Source organism: Rhinolophus sinicus, chromosome 16, assembly GCF_057876585.1.
Source record: "Rhinolophus sinicus isolate RSI-liver-muscle chromosome 16, RSI-T2T, whole genome shotgun sequence".
NCBI classification, from domain to species: domain Eukaryota; kingdom Metazoa; phylum Chordata; class Mammalia; order Chiroptera; family Rhinolophidae; genus Rhinolophus; species Rhinolophus sinicus.
The window spans coordinates 74,670,612-74,693,809 of record NC_142516.1 but is presented as its reverse complement, the minus strand read 5'-3'; the positions used below and the strand labels follow the sequence as shown (position 1 = coordinate 74,693,809).

The 23,198-nt window shown below is 37.1% G+C and overlaps 1 protein-coding gene across 1 annotated transcript; it reads right to left on the bottom strand.

Annotated features, from left to right (window-relative positions):
- Window positions 1-1,642: 1,642 nt before the first annotated feature.
- On the bottom strand, window positions 1,643-22,155 carry LOC148755030 (uncharacterized). Its single transcript, XM_088792870.1, is given in 4 exon segments — window positions 1,643-3,082; window positions 3,084-4,836; window positions 9,545-9,637; window positions 22,002-22,155. Coding segments are annotated over 4 exon segments (2,157 nt in total). The 5' UTR covers window positions 22,141-22,155; the 3' UTR covers window positions 1,643-2,910.
- Between the last annotated feature and the right edge of the window lie 1,043 nt (window positions 22,156-23,198).

Sequence of the window (23,198 nt, the reverse complement as noted above, 5' to 3'; positions counted from 1 at the left end):
TAAACCACGTTCCCTTCTATGTGGGACAGAATACACTGGGAAGGAGTCTTCCTGACGATAAGAGACCAACAATGCTTTTAATAAGTGATCAATTGTTGCTTTCTGATGATTGATCAGTGAGGCTTTCAAGGAAAGACCTCAATCAAAGGGGAGAAATAGAAAAAGTAATAGAAACAAAGCCACTTTAAAATGGACTTGGAGTTGCCATCCCAAAGGAAGTATCTTGCACGTCTTATTCCTCACACCTTTGGAATCTAAAACTGGGCAAAAGAACCTTTGCACTGTGCCTAAAGCAGCATTTCAGAATAACAATAAAGCAGACAGTATTACTACGGTGGCACTTTTTAAATAATCTTTTGAATTAGCAGCATTACGGGCTGAAAATTTAAAATTTCTTCAGAATGAGCATCACTATTTTAGCTTTTCTACTCATAAATTCCTTCCTTGTATTCATGTAATTGTTCCCCTTCCCTTGCTCATCAATATACCTTGCCTTGCCTACTAATCAACACCCTTCTGTTTCTGCCTAAATCAGAGCTTCGCAAGTAGATATTCTTTTGGATCTCAAATATATGCTTTTTGACGCTCACTTTGGTCTTTTACTTTTAGGAGTTGATAAATAGACTTTGTAAAAAATTCAAAGAATTATCCTAATCTTTAATCAACAAAAACTCTAAGGTCCTGCATGTGTGTTTTTATTGGAAGACACACAAGGGGAGGTGAAAGCAGAAATGTTGGATTCAATTGGGTAATTTTCTCACCACTCCTCTCTTCCCTTTAGTTTATATAACATATAGAAAGGTGTGTCAAAGCAGCAAGCTTTAGAATTTCTGAGCCAGGGGACAGGATGGAATCTCATTCCATTTTTAAGTCATAAACTAACTTAGGTCATTTTCACTGATGAAAATTGCTCAGTCTCCTAGGGGCTTCCAAGACTCTCAAATGGAATTCACAAGGACTTCCCAAAACCTCCAGTCAGTGTACACGGGTTAGTTCATCCCTGTCCTCATGCCTGATAGTTACAGGGCTCCTTGTGCTTTGCTTGTGCTTTGTCCTAAAGAGCAATGGTGCCCTGTCCCAGTCTCCTATTTCACATGAACCCATGGTGTTGGGACACAAACCCCAGGGGCACTACGTTAGAATGCACTGCAAGGCATGGCCCTGGCACCGCAGGTGTCCATTCGGCTTTCATTCGAAGACACTGTTACCAACCAGGGGTCTCTCTAGCTTCCTCCCCAGGCACCTCCTTCTGGGCAGTATCTCCAACTGCTCTCAATAGGATCCAAAGACAACCCACCGTCAAAACTCAAAGACTCCTCAACACCTCTCCCCAGAATCAATCAATACCCTATAAATAAAGAGGCCCTCCAAGGCATCAAGGCCATAATAAAAAGACACTAATGCTCAGGGCCTCATTATCTCCAGTGCAGATCCATAAGGCAGGGAGGAGACATGTTTAGGGCTCAGATAACAATCTCTTGCGGAGGATGTGGTCTTGGGAGGTATCCTCTGGACATGTGCCAGCAAAGAGGGAAAGAGAGAAAGACTGAGTCCCATACCACTAGGACTGTGCCTCAGTCAGTTGGTTAAGTTGGTCCTACCTTGTGGATACCTGAGATGAAATGAAATCTTATTCCAAACGGAATTTTTAAATATGTATTTAAAGAGGTATAATATTCTAAATATTTTAGAAAAGGCTTAACATTTTTCCAAAAAATATAAATAAAGTACTGGCTTTATAATGCAAACTATTACAAAATCACATTATACATTATCATAATCAGAATAAGTAAAAGGATGGTCTGGTAAAACCATACAGATATAAGAAACATTAATATTGGACACAGGAGCCAATCTGAATGAACATAAGCTGGCTTTATCACAGATGATTTGACCATCAAAACAAAATAAAACTAACAACATGCATTCAAGAATATATCGTACTGCGTGAAGCAAGAATTTGAGTGTATACAAGCATAAATATGAAATTCTGGAAAAAGGAGAACTGTTTCATACCATGATGAGGACATACTGGAAGGAATACTGGGAAAAGTAGCATGGTTTTGCAACTATGATAAAAATTGATTTGGGCGATGATTAGAAACAAACGCTAAAATTTGTGAAAGCTTGATGAATACAAAGACAGGTATCGTCCGAATGTATCTCAAGACACTTAAGACTTTTTTTGTGAAGAAATATGCAAGCTACCACATTAACCAAATAATCCAATGTCATGTCACCATTTTTGGGACCATGTTAAAGTATCTGTGTCCTGGTGTGATGTACGGAGAAAAACCTCAATACTTCTTTTGTTTTCCTACAAAAGATACACAATCTAAACGTAATCATAAGAAAACATCAAACAAATCATGTAATTTACATGATTAACAATACAGAAGAGCTAAGGTTAATAGCTACTGATCATTCAGGATATTGTCAGGGGATTTCTCTATTTGACTCTTCTGATACATAGTAACTTGTGACTTTACACAGTCATAGTTTGTGATAGCTGAGTGATGTCTAAGACAGGAAAGTAACAAGTAGATCCAAACCTTTAACAGCTCAGCAGAGAACAAGATTTTTCTTCCTTGCAAAAGTCATACTTTCAGAAGGAAAGAGTTCCACACAGTAATTCTTGAACTACGACACCTTCCATGTGCTACTCTTCCATCATCAATGAAGGGAAAGCAACAGCAAAAAATATACAGGATGAGAGTCTTCATGCAAACAACAGCTTTTCTGCATTAGTTACATTCATAGCATTTCTTCCCTGCATGCAATCGCTGATGTATTATGATGGCTGACTTCCAAAGAAAAATTTTACCAAAATTCATACATAGGGTTTTTTTTGTCTGCAAAAATTATGTCATGCCCTTTGAGATATGACATGAACATGAAACTCTTCCAGATTCACAGGGTTTCTCTCTTGTGAGTACTCTGATGTTTTCCAAAGTTTGACCTCTGCCTGAAAGTTGTTCCACATTCATTACATTGATAGGGTTTCTCCCCTGAGTGAGTTCTATGATGTTCTGCAAGACCTATCTTCTGGCTGAAAGTTTTTCCACATTCATTACATTGATGACATTTTTCCCGTGTGAGTTCTCTGATGTCTTCCAAGATGTGACTTCTGGCTGAAAGTTTTACCACATTCATTACATTGATAGGGTTTCTCCCCAGTGTGAGTTCTCTGATGTTTTGTGAGGCTTGACATGGATATCAAAGCTTTCCCACATTCATTACATTGATAGGGTTTCTCCCCTGAGTGAGTTCTATGATGTTCTGCAAGACCTATCTTCTGACTGAAAGTTTTACCACATTGCTTACATTGATAGGGTTTCTCCCCTGTGTGAATTCTCTGATGTACTTCAAGGACTATTTTGCGCCTGAACGTTTTCCCACATTCAGTACACTCATAGGGTTTTTCACCCGTGTGAGTTCCTTGATGTTCTCTGAGGTATGACATGCAGGTGAAAGCTTTTTCACACTCATTACATTTATAAGGTTTCTCCCCTGTGTGAGTTCGCTGATGTTTTCCAAGGCTTGACTTCTGGGTATAACTTTTACCACATTCATTACATTGATAGGGTTTTTCCCCTGTGTGAGTTCTCTGATGTTCTCTGAGGAGTGACAAGCAGGTGACAGCTTTTCCACACTCATTACATTTATAAGGTTTCTCCCCTGTGTGAGTTCGCTGATGTTTTCCAAGGCTTGACTTCTGGGTATAACTTTTACCACATTCATTACATTGATAGGGTTTTTCCCCTGTGTGAGTTCTCTGATGTTCTCTGAGGAGTGACAAGCAGGTGACAGCTTTTCCACACTCATTACATTTATACAGTTTCTCTAGTGTGTGAGTTCGCTGATGTACAACTAGGGTAAATTTCCGGGAAAAAGCTTTCTCACATTCACTACATGCATAAATTTTTTCACCTGTGTGACTTCTTCGATGTAAAATAAGGATTGACCTCTTAGAGAAGGATTTTTGACATTCATTACACTCAAACTGTTCTTCACTCGCTTGAGGTCTCTGCTGTATATCAATGGCTGACTGAGAAGTGAAAGTTTTCTTACGTGTATTATTACCACAAGATAGCTCTACTGTGTGAGTCTTGTTTTGTACGTTAGTGGCTGAGTTGTAGTTGAAGTTTTCCCCACACTCAAGTGGTTGCACTCCAGTGTGAGTTCTCTGATATTCTCTGAACTGTGCTTTTGGACCAAAAGTTTTCTCTTTTGTATCAGCTCTCTGAAGTTGAGCAACCCTCCTGAATTTGTTCCCAATTTTATTACATTTATCCTCATGAAATTCACAGTGACTCTTCTCTGTGTGAATACTTGGACAAACAAGGGCTGATTCATCACATAGCTTTCTTCCAAATTTATAACAAGACCTCGCTTTTGTGTAAGCACTATTCCGTGTAATGAAGACAGGTTTATCTTGCAAAGCACTACCACGTTCATTACATTCAAAAGACTGCCACAAAGAAAATTCCGGCACGTAACTAAAAGTTTCCACATTTTGACAGTAATCAGAAGATTTCTCTCCAGTATCTCTTCTCTCATTTCTAGCATAGGAATGAGATGCACTACAGTCATCAATCTTCTTTTCTGAGTCATTATGAGGAGCCAACAGGTAGAGATCTAAGTATGTAGGCCCTATACTGTCACATATAGAGATCACTTTTCTTGAAGGAACCATGTCTGTGCCCAGATTACATGGTTTTCCTGAAACTTTCTCTTGCTCTGCAGTCAATGGTCTGTTGGTGGTGAATGAAACTTGACATAAATACTTGTCTTGGTTTTCCTGGCTCTTCTCAAAAAGATCAAGTTGGCAGTCTTCTAAAAATGAGAAAGTTAAAAAATTCATTATGAAATTTAACATTCTTAATGTAGAAACTATACAGATATATGCCCCACTATATATTTCACATTTTTATTTCTTGGTAAGCCTTCCAAGTACATATTAAGTATATTTTCCTTTCTTGGGACGCAGGAGGCTTGGTGTAAGAGAAAAAGGGAAAAGAAATTGGAGGTGACTATTGTACAGTTTGGCATTTTGATCTTGGGTATAAAGGAATGGAAGGATGAACTTGGAACATAAGGGTTTTAAAAAACATGGGTCTTGCAGACAAAACAAATCAGAGAGAATGCTATGAATTCACCAAGAACACACCTTCCCACCCCCAAAAAGTCATGATTCAGTATTCTTAGGGGTTACAGAAGAGAAAGGGTTTGGATTCAGGAGATTATCAAAATCTAGGTTCTTAAACTAGCAAATACAGATTAAAAAGATAGGATACTCATCAGTCCACATGTCCCATCTGGACGTTTCCCTTTCTCATTCTACACATCAATACCAAAATTAGTTTATAATGTAACAAGTTTCCTCATATCTAAAGACATATTCCTAAAACACAAGTTCTGATTCTCCTGGGTGTCATTCTTAGGAACACAAATGCCCAAGAAGTTTAAAAGTGACTGGAGGAAACGGTATCTTTCCACCTGAATGGGATTCACTGCTCTATTCTGGCTTTCACACTTTAGACTTTACTACTGTTGTTCAAAAAGTAAACTTTTTTTACCAGCAAATCCTAAGTATCACCTTTTCAATATGCTCACTCATGTTCTAAAAATCAGTTTTAACACTTTCCCAAATTTAACTCTGCTTTCCATACACTTTTCAACATACCTGATATCTACCAGCTGTGAGAACCTTAAGATCAGGTTTCAAATTCAACAAAATACTATGCAAGTGGAAAACAAGGATGTGAGTTGTGAGAAAAAATTTTCATCTTCTGTTGGTCATATTTGAAATAAAGACACCATAACAATGAGGTACAGCCGCCTTAAATGAGGTCATCAGGATGAGATATAAAGGTCTGAATTACGGGGATGGAGAACACAAGTATGGAGGGAGTTGCTGGACAGAAAGAGCAGATAGAGAGGACAGAGCTCAGAGAAAAATTAGGAGAAGAGACTAGGACACAAAATTTATTCACTCAAATATCCATTGTATGCCTATTCCTATTCCTTCTTGTGATTGAGGTACTAGGGATACAAGGTTATACCAGGCCAATGAAATGTGAATAACCATTCAGGGAAGCAGAGACAAAAGTACAATCAAATCCAAGGAGGGACTGAGCTCGGGAATCATGATTAGCACCACCACGGGAAGCAAACAACGTATGGGAGGGAGTATGGGCCTATGAAGTTTTCAAATGGGACACAAAAGTAGAGATTCTGAAATATTATTTGAGAAGTTAGAAGAGCTGATGAGTGCTTAGGAAAAAAAATAAAACAAGGGCATAGATGGACTGACTGCTGGAGAAGAAGAGAGCCGCTATAAATAGGGTGCCGTGGAAGGACAGAGTTAGAAAGTGATCACAAGATCTGAATTCTTCAAAGAAACAACACATATGTGAGGAATGTATATAGAAAGTGTCTCCCATTCATTACTCTGTACCTTCCCAGCTTTTAGAACATGGAAACCAAATCAAATGCACATAAATGCCTTCCGTATGAACCCACAGCAAATTGAGTTTTATGGTAGGGTATAAAGCTGGAACAAAATGCCACTTTTCATGTAAATATCTTTTGCAGCTTTCTACACTGTCATCCGGTTCATGGATCAGTTGTCATTAGAGCATGCATTTGTTTCTGGACTCTCTACTCTGTTTCAAAGCTCTGTAATTATCCCCATGCCAGTACCATTCTGAAGTATTTACAAGAGATTTACAATATATCTTTAGTACCTGTTAGAAAAGATCCTACACCATCCCATTGTTCAGGTATGTTTATACAACATGGATAAGAATTCAGAATTTTATAGTATCCCAGTCTACGAACATGGTATATCCTCCATTTACTTCAACTTCATGTTGCTTAAAGATTTTCAAACATTTCCATATTTTGTGCAGATGTATTTCTAAGCACATTTCCATTGTAACTTCTTATACAATGCATTCTGATGATTACCATCATAGGATAATTACTATATGAATTCTATTTATTCTTTTCATTCCAAGAACCATATTTTGGCTTTTATTTAATTTATACTATTACACTTTTCTAATTAATCCACTTATATATTTTTTTAAGTAATTACTTCTGTTTTGCTTATGTTTTCTCAAAATTCCTTGTTCTTCAAACTTTCCATTAAGAGATGCTTTACTCATACCCAAAATTGTGCACAGTAAAGGGTAATCTCAGCAGGTTTGGTGTTTTCACAGGCTGCACATTCCAAAGAAATGACTGCACTCTGACAAAGTCGTGGGTGATGACTTGTAAGCCCGTGGAACATCCTACCTGATAATAGTGTCTTTACATACCTGGGGGCTTGGGCCACAATGAATAGCTCAGGCTAACACTGGGATTTATGGTTGGGGCCTTGGGCATCCCTGGACGGGTTACATGCTGAGTAAATGAAGTCAATCATGCAGGTGGTCCAGACCCACATGACCGACCCACATAAGAACCTTGGACACCAAAGCTCAGGTAAATTTCTCTGCGTGACAATACTTCATGTGTGCTGTCATACATCACTGCTGGCAGAATTAAGCACTTTCCATATAACTCCAACAGAGGAAGAAAATAATTATGCATTGAGTCTCTCTTGGATTCTGCCCTGTGTGACGTTTCCATTGCTGATTTTATCTGTAACCTTTTGTTATAATAAACTCTAATATAACAGCTTTACTGAGTTACCAGAGACATCCGCATACAGGTTCACGAATATATTTTATACTTTTATAAATCAGATGACCCCTCAACCAAACAGATTTTCCAAAAGTTACATGTATTTTTAATTTAAATATGGGGTATTTTATTCTCATACTGTCTGTAATTTCTAGTTCTATTAAATTATATTACATTATGAACTTAATGTTTTCTTCTAACCCAAAATAAAATTATGCTTTGTTACTCCACTGACTCTTCAGAGAAAGCTTATACTATATTTTCAGAGTACAGAGCTTAAAAAACACATATCAATGTTTATTAGCATGTCATAAAACATGCGATTAGTATCTAGAGCAGGGGTCAACCAACGTTTTATGTACAGGGCACAATGGTGAATATTTTAGTCATCGTAGGCCATATCATATCGGTCACAACTATTCAGCCATTTTATTGTACCACAAAACCAGCCATAACCAATACACAAACAATGTATTAAAAAAACTTGTTATTTATAACAACACATAGCTAGCTGCATTTAGCTCAAGTAACATAACTTACCAACTCTTGACCTAGAATCACAGTTGCCGTCCACTGTATCTTGTTTGAAATCCGAGTGGTGTATATCCAAGATCGGAGAATTAAGTTCGTAAACTCATCCTAAAAAAGTGCTACATACCTCATCACTGAATATCACCAACGACCTTCAAAGTACTCCCCTTGGGATGCTATGCACTGACGCCAGAGCCAAGGCTACCCTTCAAAGCAATTTTGGAACTCTTTGTCTGGAATGGCCATCAAAGCTGTCATATTACCCTTGATGTCCTGAATGTCATCAAAATGTCTTCCTTTCAATATTTCCTTCATCTCAGGTAAAGAAAGAAGTCACCAAGGTCCAGATAACGTGAATAAGAAGGGTGTTCTGATACACTTATTTGTTTATTGGCTAAAAACTCCCTCAAGAGACAGTGTGGTGTCAGCTTGTGCACTGCTGCGATGCAAGAGGTCCGTCAGGACCATTTTTGAACACACCTTTCTCATGCCAAGATTTTCAGTTAAGATTTTCTTGACTGTTTCTCTATCAATGTTTGCTTGGTCTGATATACTACTCATAGTCAGCCAATGATTTTGACGCACAATTCAACGAATCTTTACAATGTTTTCATCAGTTCTGTTTGTGACTGGCCAACCTGACTTCTCTTCATCAGTGATGCGTTCTCTCCTCTCAGAAAAACGTTGAATCCATTTGTACGCTGCTGTTTTCTTCATGATATTGTCCTCATAAACTTGGACTAACATGTCTCTGACTTTACTTCCCCTCTTGCCAAGTTTAACAAGAAATTCAGTGTTTGTTCATTGCTGTAATTCTAGCTCACACATTCTTGTGACAGCACACAAAAACACACAACAACAATGTACGACACTCAGCAAGACACCACCACACGTCGACACAAACACGGTTGCGAGGCACTGATGTACCAAGATTATGAAACCTTGGTGAGCTGTTTGTACAGTGCTGCCAATGTAAGCACATGGTGGCAAATTCATGAACTTAACTGTCAGACCTTGTATCTCTTCTCTCTCTCTTGCCATGCTTTGAACTTCCATTTTAGTTGGCATTATAATCTTCCTCTATACTTAACTTTACATTGGTTAAATAAAAACTGATTATTTGGTTAGGTATAAATGATAGACTGTCGCCTCATTGAAAAGATAAAAACAGGTAACGTTGTATCCTTTAAATTACACCCGCCATACCCACATTTTATTGGATCTACTCGTATCTAAACTTCCAAAGGTGCCCAATGTTGAACTGATCCCAGTTTGGATTTAGTTTTCCAGGGATACCTTCTACCAGTATTCTAAAACTCACCTGGATAACTCCCATTTAGAAATTTGTCCACCACTAACAATGGGTCTTCTTGTTCCAACTGGAAGATCACTTCTGGTTTTATAGAACAATACCCTGTAAATGGGAAATAATTTAGGAGATGGTTTCACTTCATGGGCTTTGATGATTCTAAATGTTTAGGAAGATGCGGCTTTAAGAATGGCACAGAAACAATATTCACTTGACCACCTCTAAGGGGAGGTGTAAAACAGAAATATTTTCAGCTGCTCAAAGGACATCTTCTTAAACCCCTAAATCACAAGCCTAAATAACATTAAATCCTAATAAACGTTCATGTTTAGTAGCTACAGTGCGAGAGAGACAGAAGGAGCTATGGAGATCTACAAAAGGGTCCTTTCAATTTTTGATTGGATACTAACTTGGGTCACACGTGAAGAAACTTCCTAGGGGTGGGCAGTTACCACAAAAAAGTAGAATGAAAAATCACCAAGGCACACACAGAAGTGGGAAGCTTCTGTTTCCAGAGTAGAGAGGCAAAGATTCCTCAGTAATATTCCTCATCAGAACCATAAAGGGCAGAAGGTAGTGGGGTGATGATATACTCTTAACTACTCAAAGAAAAGGACTATCACCGAAGAATCCAAGAAAAAAAAAAAAAATGACCTTTTAAAGGTAAAGGTGAAGTGAAAATATTTCCAGATGAACAAAAATTGAGAGATGTTTCCTCCTAGTAGACTCGCATGACAAGATACAGTAAAGAAATTTGTCTTGACTGATTTGAAAAGTAATTGTATACAACAATGAGTACATGTGTGCAACATTGGGTTTCTAACACACATACACACACACACACACATGTGTTTTTATCTTTCCAATAAAACCATAAAAGCGGTAGCAGGGAGTCAAGCTATACTAGAATAAGGAAATAATACCAAATGGTAACTCAAATGCACAATAAAAAAATGAAGAGAAACAAAAATTAACAGCATACTAACATATGTAACAAAAAATGAACCCTAGCAATACCACAAAAGAGAGTGTAGAAAGAATAAATTTACATAAGAAGAACCTGTCTATACATCTCTAAGATTAAGTTGAGATAACTTGATGTAGATCTGGTAAATGCAGGTGTATGTGGTAAACACTAAAGGAATAACTAATTAAATGAACTCTAAAAAATGTTGTGAATAAAATCATTAAATAAACTAAAATGTTACATGAAAAAATATTTACACTACAAAATAGCAGAGAAATAGACGAGAAAAACACGAAACATGTAGAAAACAAAATGCAAAATGGCGTACAAATATCCAACCGTATACGAAATGATATTACATGTGCGCAAACTAAACAATCCAGACAAAAAGCAGAGCCTGTCAGATTGACTAGGGAAAAAAAAGAAAAACAACAAGCTCCAATCATATTCAACTATATGCGGTGTAAGGACATACACATTAAATTCAAAGATACAAAGATGTTGAAAGTAAGAGGGTGGCAAGAGATATTCCATGCAAACAGCAACCATAGGAAAGCTATAATAATATGAAACAAAATAGACTGTAAAAAATGTTATTAGAGATAAAAAGATATTAATATTGATAATGACAAAAGGGTAAATCCATCATGAAGATATTGTAACAATTATAAACATATACACATCCAACAATTGAGCCCCAAAATACATAAAATTAAAACTGGCAAGTGAAAAGAAAAATAAACTATTAAACAGTTATAGTTGGAGACTTCACTGTCACACTCAATATGGAGAGAAAAGCTAGACACAAAATAGAGGATTTCAACAGAACTATCAGCCAACTAAACCTAACAGACGTATATATACAACACACGCCACACAACAGGAGCACAATTCACATTTTTCTAAAATGCACATAAAACAGTCTCCATGATGTGCTATTTATTAGGCACAAAACAAACTTCAATAAATTTAAAACTATACAAATAATACAAAGTATCTTTTCAGGCCCAATGGAATGAAATCACAAACCAGTAATTGAACGAAATTCGGACAATACGCGAATACGTAAAAATTAAACACCAGTCTCCTAAATATATAATACATCGAAGAGGAAATTACAAAGGAAATTGAAAATACTTTTTGATGACAGAAAGAGAAGGCACAATATACCAAACCTTGTAGTATGAAGCAAAATCAGTTTTTAGAGGGAAATTTATGACTACAAACACCTTTAGAGTTGACTCTTCAACAATGCAGGTGTTGGGGTGCCGACCTGTGAGCAGGTGAAAATCCACATATAAATTCTGACTCCCGAAAAACTCAGTCATAACTCGTATACATGGGAAGTTGGCTCCAGGACGATCCCATCCCATGGGGACTAACATCTACAGCTGCTCAAGTCCCTTATATAAAATAACATAAAACAATGCATCCCGTCTGCCCTCCGCATCCATGGGCTGCTAACCACAGACTGAAAATACTGTTTTCAATCTACAGTTGGTTGAATCTGTAAATGCAAAACCCAGGGATGTGCAGGGCCAGCTGTATATTTATTGAAAAAACATATGTGGAGAAGGGGACCCATGCAGTTCAAACTCATGTTGTTCAAGGTTCAAGAGTATTAAGAAAGAAGATCTCAAATCAACAACCTAACCCTCACATCTTCATGCAAAGGAAAACAAGGGCAAACTAAACCTAAAACAAGGAAAGGAAACAAACAATAAAGACTGGATTAGAAATTCATGAAAGAAAGGTACAAAATCAAAGTAACCACAGTTGGTTCTTTGAAAATATCAGCAGAACTGACAAATCTTTACCTAGATTAACCAGAGAATAAAGGGAGAACGCAAATTATTCAAATCAGTAATGAAGGAGATGACATTGCTATTGACTATAAAGAAATAAAAAATGAGTATAAAGGAATATTATGAACTATTGTACAGCAATATATTAGATAACTTAATAAAAGGGAAAATTCCTGGAAAGACACAGACTATAGAAACTATGTCAAGAAAAACTAGAAACTCTAGAGTTATCACAAGAGATTGAATCAGTAACCAAAACACTACCCACAAAGAAAAGCTTATGCCCATAGGATTTACAGCTGAATTCTACCAAACATTTAAAGAACCAATAATACCAATTCTTCACAAACTCTTGCAAATGACAGAAAAGGGAACACTTCCTACCTCATTGAATGAGGCCATCATTACCCTGATGCCAAAAACAGATAAAGACATCACAAAAAAACTACATCCCAATATCTCTTACGAATACAGATGCAAAAATCCCCATCAAAATACTAGCAAACTGAATCTAGAAACACATTCACTGTATTATACACCATGACCAAGTAAGACTTATCCCAAGTATGCAAGGCTGGTGTAACATCCAAAAATCCAGCAATGTCATTCACCGTATCAATAGATTACAAACCACACGATCATCTTCATAGACAGAAAAAGCATTATGACAAAACTCAACACTCTTTCATGATAAAAATGCTGAACAAACTAAGAACAGAATGGAACTTCTTCCATCTGATAACGGGTATCTAAGAAAACCCCACAGCTAGCATCACAGTTCATGATCAGAACCTGGAGCTTCCACCTAATATTAGAAGACAGGATGTTCATTCTGAACACCTCTATTCACTATTGTACTTGAGGTTCCAACTGGATCAATTATGCTACAAAAAGTTATCCAGATAAAAGGATAGAGAGAGGGAGAGAATAAGGGAGGGAGGGAGGGAGGGAGGGAGGGAGGGAGGGAGGGAAGGAAGGAAGGAAGGAAGGAAGGAAGGAAGGAAGGAAGGAAGGAAGGAAGAAAAGGAAGGCAGGAAGAAAGGAAGGAAGTAAAGAAGGAAGGAAGGAAGGAAGGAAGGAAGGAAGGACGGAAGGAAGGAAGGAAGGAAGGAAAGGAGGGAAGATTGATTCACAAATGAAAATATCTTACGTAGCAAGAATTCGAAGAAGGGCTGTTAGAAGTCAAACATCAATAATGGAGTCAGACTCCATTACAATCACATCTGATGTTTGATGACTGAGAGGTGCCATGTTACCGTTAATTGGATTTGAACTCATTAGCTAATATGGCACTCTATGAGGACTGCAGCGTGAGGTGTAAAGAAAGTAAAAGGTTTTTGTTCAAGAGCCCACTACTATTTTTCAGCCCAGTATTTTGAGAAGTGACATTAAACGCTTTGGTCATCATCTATGACATCAAGAACTTCAAAGGAGTATCTTAATGACGCCTTGTATCATGTCTTTAGTAAGGCTAGACTCACGTGTAACCGTGATTTATATGTTTGGGTATCGGGGAGGCAAGATGTCCAGAGTCTTTCCCCCAAAGGGGACTAAACTGGAGAGGAAATTGTCATTGTCATTGGATGAACCACACAGTCAGTTCATTGGCAATAGCTGAAATGTCTGTAAAACGGTGCAGATGGGACCAATATTGGTTAGCACATCCTCAAATAGCAAGATGAGTGCTTGAAGTTTGGCCAGTTGTACTATCTTGGGTCCAGACTTGATCACAGAAATCCCAGGTAAAGGAGGAAAAGAAGCAGTTCTCCAGGGAGATCCGTTATGAGTCACAGTGGCACTGCCATCCGCAAAATGAGGGAACTCCTTCTGCTGTTCGTTCAGTTGATCCCAAGGGGTTACCTAGGGGGTCAAGAGGTCTGGAATAAGGATGACCTCCTCCAGCACTGCACCATCTACCCACGGACTGAGCACAGGGCAGGCCAGGCCCCCTCCTGCTGCATGTGGGATGTGCCAGGGAGCTCGTATGTATCTGTCTTGTAAACACCACTTGCACTTCAGCCAGGAGGTCTCACTGGCCATCCCGAGGTTGACGGACACTGCTTCTAGGACACAAAGCACACCGTTCAGCTCGGTACTGAAAGTCAGAGTCAGGACATGTATCTATTTCCAGGAAAGGCAAGCGTGCAGTCCACAATGCTGCTCCAATGGCATGTCACATGATAATGGGGGCACTTTCCTGCATCGGAGGCTCATGGGCATTTTATGTGAAGCATGGGTGGTCCAGAAAGTCCAAGAGGCATGAGAAGAGGTTGCTAAAGCCTCTATAGTAAGAGTCTCTTAGTGATAAAAGTGCCTCTTACATAATAATTTAGGCACATTATACAGCGTTTGGTTGTAGGAAACACCATTCAAAGTGGATGATTTGTGACTAATATTATAAAATTTTTTAAAAGGAATATGTTGTCACCAAAAACCAAAGGAAGAAAAAAAAACTACAGGTATTGGTAACGTTGAGGATATGGAGAGTGCTAAGAGCTATGTCATGAATGTCAGGAATACAGCTGTCCCTCAACAGACGAAAAAATTCTCAGGAATTTAACTGAGGAGGTGCGGCTTTGTACTAAGGATGGGACAATGACGCACTATGTTTCGTGAGCTCTTTTATGAGTATCTGTATGTCCTGAATGACTGTGTCAAATGCATCTCCTCAGAGGAGCATGTCATCAATGTAATAATCCTATCTGTGCTCCTGAAAGTTGGATGTGGTTAAGATCTCGCCTGCAAAGACTGTGTGCAATGGCGTAACTGAGGGGTGGGTTCACTGAGTTACATTTGTCCAGCTAATGAAGCGTAAGTGTCAGACATGTAATTTCATTACCTTTCTTGGGTCACTAGGTCCATGATGCACTACAATGGGTGCTGTGTCACCACAGTGAGGTTGGTTAAGGCAATCATTCCAATGGTTCAGGTGAAGCATAACTATTTGTCCTCTATACAACACCTGCCCTTACAGAAAGCATCCTGTTAAAAGTCACAGGAATCCCCGTGTTAACTGTAATTTGAGCCCCAGTATGGATTTCACTTAAACGAAGCACTTTACGGCTTCTCTTTGGTATGTCCGAATTGCCAGCCACTACTCTTGCGCTTTAGGTCATTATGAAGTAAAACAAGGATGACTCGAACACAAACACTGTAACACCCTGACAGTCGATCTCATAACCCAGATGGCTACTAAGTGACAGTAGCAAACAGTGTGGAGACACTAGACAAAGGAATGACTTATGTCCCACACAGAACAGCCAAGATTTCATCACACTACTTACTCAGAATAACGCACAAGTTAAAACTTATTGTTTATTTCTGGAATTTTTCCATTGAACTTTTTGCAGACCTCGGTTGACCGCAGGTAACTAAAACCATGGAAAGCACAACCAGGGATGAGGGGGGACTACGGTATATCCAACACGCATTCCTTCTCTTACGTTTTCTAAACTCCTTCATGGTGGAAGCAGCATTATAACTGTCTGATATAGTTATGAGTATGTGGAGAGAAAATGTTTGACAAAGTTACATTATAAATTAAGGAAGGTAAAAGGAGGCACACTTCACTCAAACTAATAAAATATGAACATTAGCAGCCTGTGATAAGTTATATAAAATGGAATTCCTAGAGAAAGCTCTAAAAAGAACTATACAAAACCTCAAAGACACTATGGGCAGATCAAAATGGAATTCCATAAAATTCTGAGGTAGCCCACAGGAAAGAAAAAATGAAATAGAAGAAAACAATAAACAGCAGACTTAAGCCCTAACAATATCAATAATTACGTCAAATGCAAAAGATCTAAAGACAACTTGTAAAACACAATCAGATGGATTTACAAACAATCTGACTATATACTGTCTACAAGGAACTCACTTCAAAGTAATGATGTAGGCAAGTTTAAACGTAATACACCAAAAAAGTATACAGTGCATACATTTAAAGAAAAGAAAATGCTGAGGGTCTATATTACTATCATATAAAGTAACCTGAACAGAAAAGAATATTAAGAGAGAAAGAGAAGGACAGTACATAATGATTAAAGGAACAATCCACCAAATGACATGTCAATATGAAACATGTATATAGCAACAACAGAGATTCAAAATATATGAAGCAAAAAATAAGAGATTTAAAGAGAAGTTGATAAATCCATAATTATAATCAGACCCTTCAACATCCCCTTCTAGCAACTGATAGAACTAGACAAAAAACAAGCAGATACACAACTTAACAAAACCATCAATCAACATGCTCTCATAGACATGTATAGAAACACAGTAACAGCAGAATACACATACTTTTCAAAACCCTACAGAATATGTACTGAGATCGCCATTATCCTGGGACATTAAAAAAACAACAAAAAAGAAGTTTAATAAAAATGAACTAAAGCGTATTCTCTGACCACAATGAAATCAAACTAAAAAACAGCAACAGAAAGTTTTACAAAAATCTCCAATGATTTGGAAGTTAAACAACACATTTGTAAATAGTATTTCAAAGAGGAAGTCTCAAAAATTAAAAAAAAAAATACACTAAACAAAATGAAATGAAAATAAGACATATCAAAATTTGTGGGAGGTACCTAAAACAGTGCTGAGATAAAAATTGATACCACTAAATGCTTACATTAGAAAACAGGAACACTCTCAAGTCAATAATCGAGCTTCTATGTCAAGAAATTAGAAAAAGAACAAATGAAGCCCAAATAACGAGAAAGAAGGAAATTAAACCCCATTCATGATAAAGTTCTCTAACTTAACTAGGACAGAGAATTTCCTCAATTTGATAAAGAAAATTTATAAAAATCATACAGTCAACATCATATTTAAGAAACAATACCAGTTCTATTCAATGTCTTCTAGAAAATAATACAAATTGGTGAACTCAATTTGTAAGTATTACCATGACAACTTGTCTTGAGATGTTACATCTGAAAATAGCCTTAAAATATATAGGTTGAAAAATCCTTAAAACGTTAGTGAACCAAATCCAGGAATACCAAAAATACTGTTTATCCAGGGAATTCAAGGTTGGTTGAACATTGAAAAATCAATGTAATTCAGAACATAATTAAAAACAAGAGAAAAAACATGTGACTGCCTCAATAAAGAATGTGTCACAAACTGAATGGTAATTATCAATGATTTGAAAAAAAAAAGCTTTCAACAGATAAGAGAACTTCCTGAAACTGATAAAGGTCAGTTTTAAAAACTAACAATTGATTCAGTTAATTAATTACGTCATGGTGAAGAATGAATGCTTTACTTCTAAGATTAGAAACAACACATGAGTATATTCTGTCACCACTTGTATTCAATGTTACATTAGTGGTCTTAGCCAGTGACAAAACAAAAAGAAATAAAAGGCGTATAGTTTAAAAATGAAGAAGTAACATATCTTTATTCAGATAACATAACTGTTCATATAAAACATCCTTGAAAAGCTCCAAAAGATCTGCTACAATAAGAATAATAAAGTTACAAAACACAAAGAATATAAATAAATCAACTGGATTTCTATGCACGTCCAACAAACAATTGGAATTTGTAGTTGTAAATTAGATGCTATTTACAGTATCATCAACTTCATAAAATATATTTAACAAAATATGTGTAAAATATACACAGAGCTACAACTCATTGCAAACAAAAACGGTAAAGACCTAAATAAAAGGGAGAGATACACCAGCACTTAATGTATCAGAAAATCGCATATTATTAATACGTAAATCCTTCCCAGACCATTCTGAAGACTCAAGACTGTATCAACCAGAATTCCAAGCAAAAGTCTTGAAGAAATTGATTCGAAATTCTAAAAATTATATGGAAATGACAAAGAATGTATAATAATCAAAATAATATTCAAATGAAAACCGTATTTGGAGGACTAAATCCTCCTTATTTGGTAACTTTCCAAAAAGCTACATAATCAACAAGGTGCGTATCAGACTCACAGAACCATTAAACAGAATAGAGTCCACAAACAGAACTACGGATATATGGTCAATTTGTGTTTGACAAAGAACCCAAGCCAGTTCAATGGAAAACTAATAATCCTTCCAGCAAATGGTATAACTAGACACAGGTATACAAAAAGTGAACCACAACTCTTATTTCACAGCACATTAAAAAAGTCACTGGCAGTGAATCAAAGTCCTACATGTAAAATGATAAAATATCTTCAAGAAAACAAGGGAGGAAATTTTAGTGACCTTGGATTTCGCAAAAAAATATTTAAAAAGACACAAAAACCATGAAATATAACAAATGATGAAAATAACATGAACAGAAACAAACGATATCTTAAAAAAACAAAAAATTCTGCTGTTCCAAGACACTGTTAAGAACAAAAAACAACAGATAGGCAGAAAACTTAGCAAAAGATTTATTTAATCATGCATAAAGATTATATAAAGAACTCTGTCAATTCAATGTAACTCTTTAAAACAGTCTTGAAAAATGGGCTAAATATTTTAACAGACTTCAAGAAACAAAATATATGGATGACCAAAAAGTATTTGAAAAGATGTTCAACTTCATTAGTCATCAGGAAAACACAAATGAAAATCCAGTAAGAAACAAAAACATCTACTAGAATCTTTAAAAAAAAAACAAAAAAAAAAAACCACATTTAATCATGCTCCAAGATAAAAGTGATCAAAGCACACAGTTATTTAATATGCAGGTATTTAATATGCAGTTATGTGATATGTAAAATGTATTTGCCAGCTGTTTATTACATAAATTCCAGTTCTTTGTGCACATCCAGAAAATTCATTACGGCACAAAGTTGTAGAAAAAAAAAAAAAGAAAGCACTAATGGTTAAAAGTCACAGGTACATTCAAAAACAACATTTATTGGGCTTCAAAAATATGGAAATGTAGAAAGGAATAGACTAAAATGAAAAATGATTTCTACTCCCACAATTTTAACTGCTCTCTTCATCTTATTTTAAATATTTCATTTATGATTGTAAAAGAAACAAAACAAAAACTAAGTAATGGAAACCATGTGAGCACACAGTGAGATGCTGGCAGCCTGCAACCCAGAAGTGGGTCTCCACCAGACATGGAGTCTACCCCATGATCCTGGACTTCCACCCTCCACTATTGTGAGAAACGATCATTTGTTGTTTATTAAAAACAAAAACAAAAAACCATAATGACCTCCAACCCATCTCCAATGTTGGTGAGAATGTAGAGCAACCATAACTATCAGACACTGCTAATGGGCAGGCAAACCAGCACAGCCACTTTGGAAACACTGGGCAGGTTCATAAAGTGACCATAAGAACAATAATACCACACTTCGGAATATTTACACAAGACAAATGAAAACAAATGTCTGAACAAAACTTGTACTTAAATGCATACTGCAGCTCTATTCCTAACAACACAAATAAGGAAAACCCTACATGTCTATCAACTGGTATAAGGATGACAAATGGTGGTGTACACATGCAAAGAAATGCTACCTAGAAATAAAAAGAATGGTGACATACACAAAAGCATGCCTGAATCTCAAACGCTACGTGAAACAAAGAATTGGAGAGAAATTCTTCCATGGATTGGAAGATCAACAGTTAAATGCCCACATTACCCAAAGCAATATGATGACTTCATGCAATCTCCATCAAAACCCCAATGGCATTTTTTCAAAGAAATATAATGAAAAAATCATCAGATTTGTATGGAACCACAAAAGATCCTGATTAGCCAAGCAATCATGAAAAAAAGAACAATGCTGGAAGGTCATACCTTCTGACTTAAAATTATACTACAAAGAGACAATAATCAAAACCACATGGTATTGGCAGAAAAACAGACACACAGAACAATGGAACAGAAATGAGAGCCTATAAATAAACCCACATATATACGGGCAAACAATTTTCAATAAAGGAGCCAAAAACATACCATTAAGCAAAGAAAGCCTCTTCAGTAAATGGCGCTGGGAAAATTGGAAAGCCACATGCAAAAGAAGGAAAGTAGATTGCTATAATATCTGTCACCGTACACCAAAACTCACTAAAACTGGATCAAAGACCTAAATGCAAGACATGAAAAAATAAAATACATGGAAAAAACCATTGGTATTAAACTCATGGAACTTGGTCTCACAGAGGATTTTATGAGTTTGATCTCAAAGGCAAGGGAAGTAAAAACAAAAATAAATGAACGGGACTATTATCAAACTCAAAAGCTTTTCCACAGCAAAAAAACCCTCAATAAAACAAAGAGGAAACCAACCGAATCAGACAAGATATTTGCAACGCCTACCATACAGGGGCCAAATACAAAATATATAAGGAACACACGTAACTCAACAACGACAAAAATTAAACAATCCAATTATGGGGTGGCCAGTTAGCTCAATTGGTTAAGGCACAGTGCTAGTAACACCCAGGTTGCTGGTTCGATCCCCGTATGGGTCCACTGTGAACTGCGCCCTCCAAAAAAAAATGGGCAGAGGCCCGAAACAGACATTCATCCCAAGAAGACATATAAACGGCCACCAGAGAGATGGAAAAGATGCTCAACTTTACTAGCTACAGGGAAATACAAATCAAAACCGTAGTGCGATACCATCTCACACCAGTGTGAATAGGTATTATCAACAAGACAAGTCATCAAAAGTGTTGGAGAGACTGTGGGGCAAAAAGGAACACTCATACACTGCTGGTGGAAATGCAAATTGGAACAGCCACTATGGAAAACAGTATGGAGGTCGCTCAAAAAATTAAGAATACAATTACCATGTGACCCACCAATCTCTCTTCTCACTGTCTACCCAAAAAAATCTGAAAACATTTATCCATAAAGATTTATGTACCCTTATGTTTACTGCAGCATTATTCACAGTGGTCAAGACGTTGAAACAAACAGACCATCCTTCAATAGATGATTGGATAAAGAAGATGTAGTACGTACATACAACAGATTACTTGGCCATGACAAAAGATGCAATACTGTCATTTGCAACAACATGAATGGCTCTTCAGATTGTCATGCTAAGCAAAGTGCAAGTGAGACGGAAAAAGTCTAGAACCATATGATTTCATTCATATGTGGGATATGAAACTGAAAACAAAAAACAAAGACAAACAAACAAAAACTCATTGACAGATCACAGTATGGTGTTTACCAGAGGGAAAGGCTAGAAGAAAATGTGTAAATGAAGAGTCAAATATCTGCTGATAGAAGCAGATTTGACTTTGGGTGGTGAACACACAAACCAATATACAAATTATGCATCATAGACCGGTACACTTGAAACCTCTATCACTTTATTAACCAATGTCACGTCAATAATTTAATAAAACATAAGAAAGAGGCAAGTAAAAGAAGCAAGAAAAATATGTATATAATGTACGATGTACATAAAATTCTAAAAAGGCAAAAGTATTGGGACTAAAATACACCAGTGCTTGACAGGGAAAGGGAAAGGGAGAGAAATATAACTGCAAAGAGCTACAAGGAAAGTTTTTGGGGTGACAAAAGTATTTTATATCATTATTTTGGCGGTAGTAATCACCTATAAACATTTCCAAACTCAGCAAATTATACACTAAACATTAGTGACATTTAATTTCTGTTAATTACCCCCCAATAAAAGTAATTTCAATATGAAGGAGAGAAGGAAAATGGAATTGCATTCAGAGGGAGTCAGGTGGTCAGGTCTGCTCACCCACGGAGACGAGGTGGCTGTAGATCTCCAGCATCACATCTCTGTAGAGGGCCCGCTGAGCAGGGCCCAAGTACTGCCACTCCTTCTGGGTGAACTCCACAGTCACGTCCCTGAAGGACACTGAGGCCTGTAACAGCATATTTCTTACTCAATCACAAGGGTTCAGAAACCAGTGACATGGCAAATACCTTTGCAAACTAATTTCTATCAGAATTATTGTTAAGAATTTAAAAGAAAATTTTATAAAGGACGCCTATGATGGCCTATCATTGTCTTACACTGTGAGGGTACTCACATAATTGGAACAAATTCTATTCTTGTGCCCGGATGTACTTGTATCTATTTCTAAATTATATACCACAGACTGTCAGTTAATATACGAATCATAAAGTTTAGTGACTTGTCTTTTAGATAGTTTTATAACTAGGCTTCCTGTCATCTTTTCCTGTGCCCTAGTGAACTGTCCTGAGCACTCTCTAGGGTACACACACCCTCTTGGAGTTCTCGCTAGGGTAAAAGAACCAACGAAGAGACACGAAGAGATACGGGTAAGTCCTGGAGGTCATACGCATCATGAGACTTGGCCATCAGACACAGTGCTGTGCAAGAGCGGAGAAAGTTTCATTTAGGAAAATAGAGGAGACCAATTTAAGGACCTCGAGGGCATTACGCAAAGTGAAATAAGAAAGACAAATACCAGATGATCTTTCGAAAAGAAGGATGGACAATTATTTCGTGAATTGTTGCAACAATGTTGCTACCCTTCTTTGAATTCAGTGAGATTGTGGCTCATGAATTTGTACCACCTGGACAAACAATTAACCAAGTTGACTATTTGGAAGTGCTGAAAAGGCTTCGTGAAAACAGTTCCATCATCTGACCTTTCTTCCAACAATTCATGGCTCTGCCATCACAACAATATACCAGATCATAGGGCACTGCTGGTGAGGGAGTTTTTAGCCAGTAAATAAATAATTGTATTGGAAATCCCTCCCTACTCATCTGGTCGGGCCCCCAAGGACTTCTTTCTTTACCCTAAGATAAAGGAAATAGTGAAAGGAAGACATTTTGATGACATTCAGGACATCAAGTGTAGTATGAAAACAGCTTTGATGGCCATTCCAAAAAAAGATTTCCAAAATTGCTTTGATGGGTAGACTAGGCGCTGGCATAGGAGAATAGCCTCCGAAGGGGAGT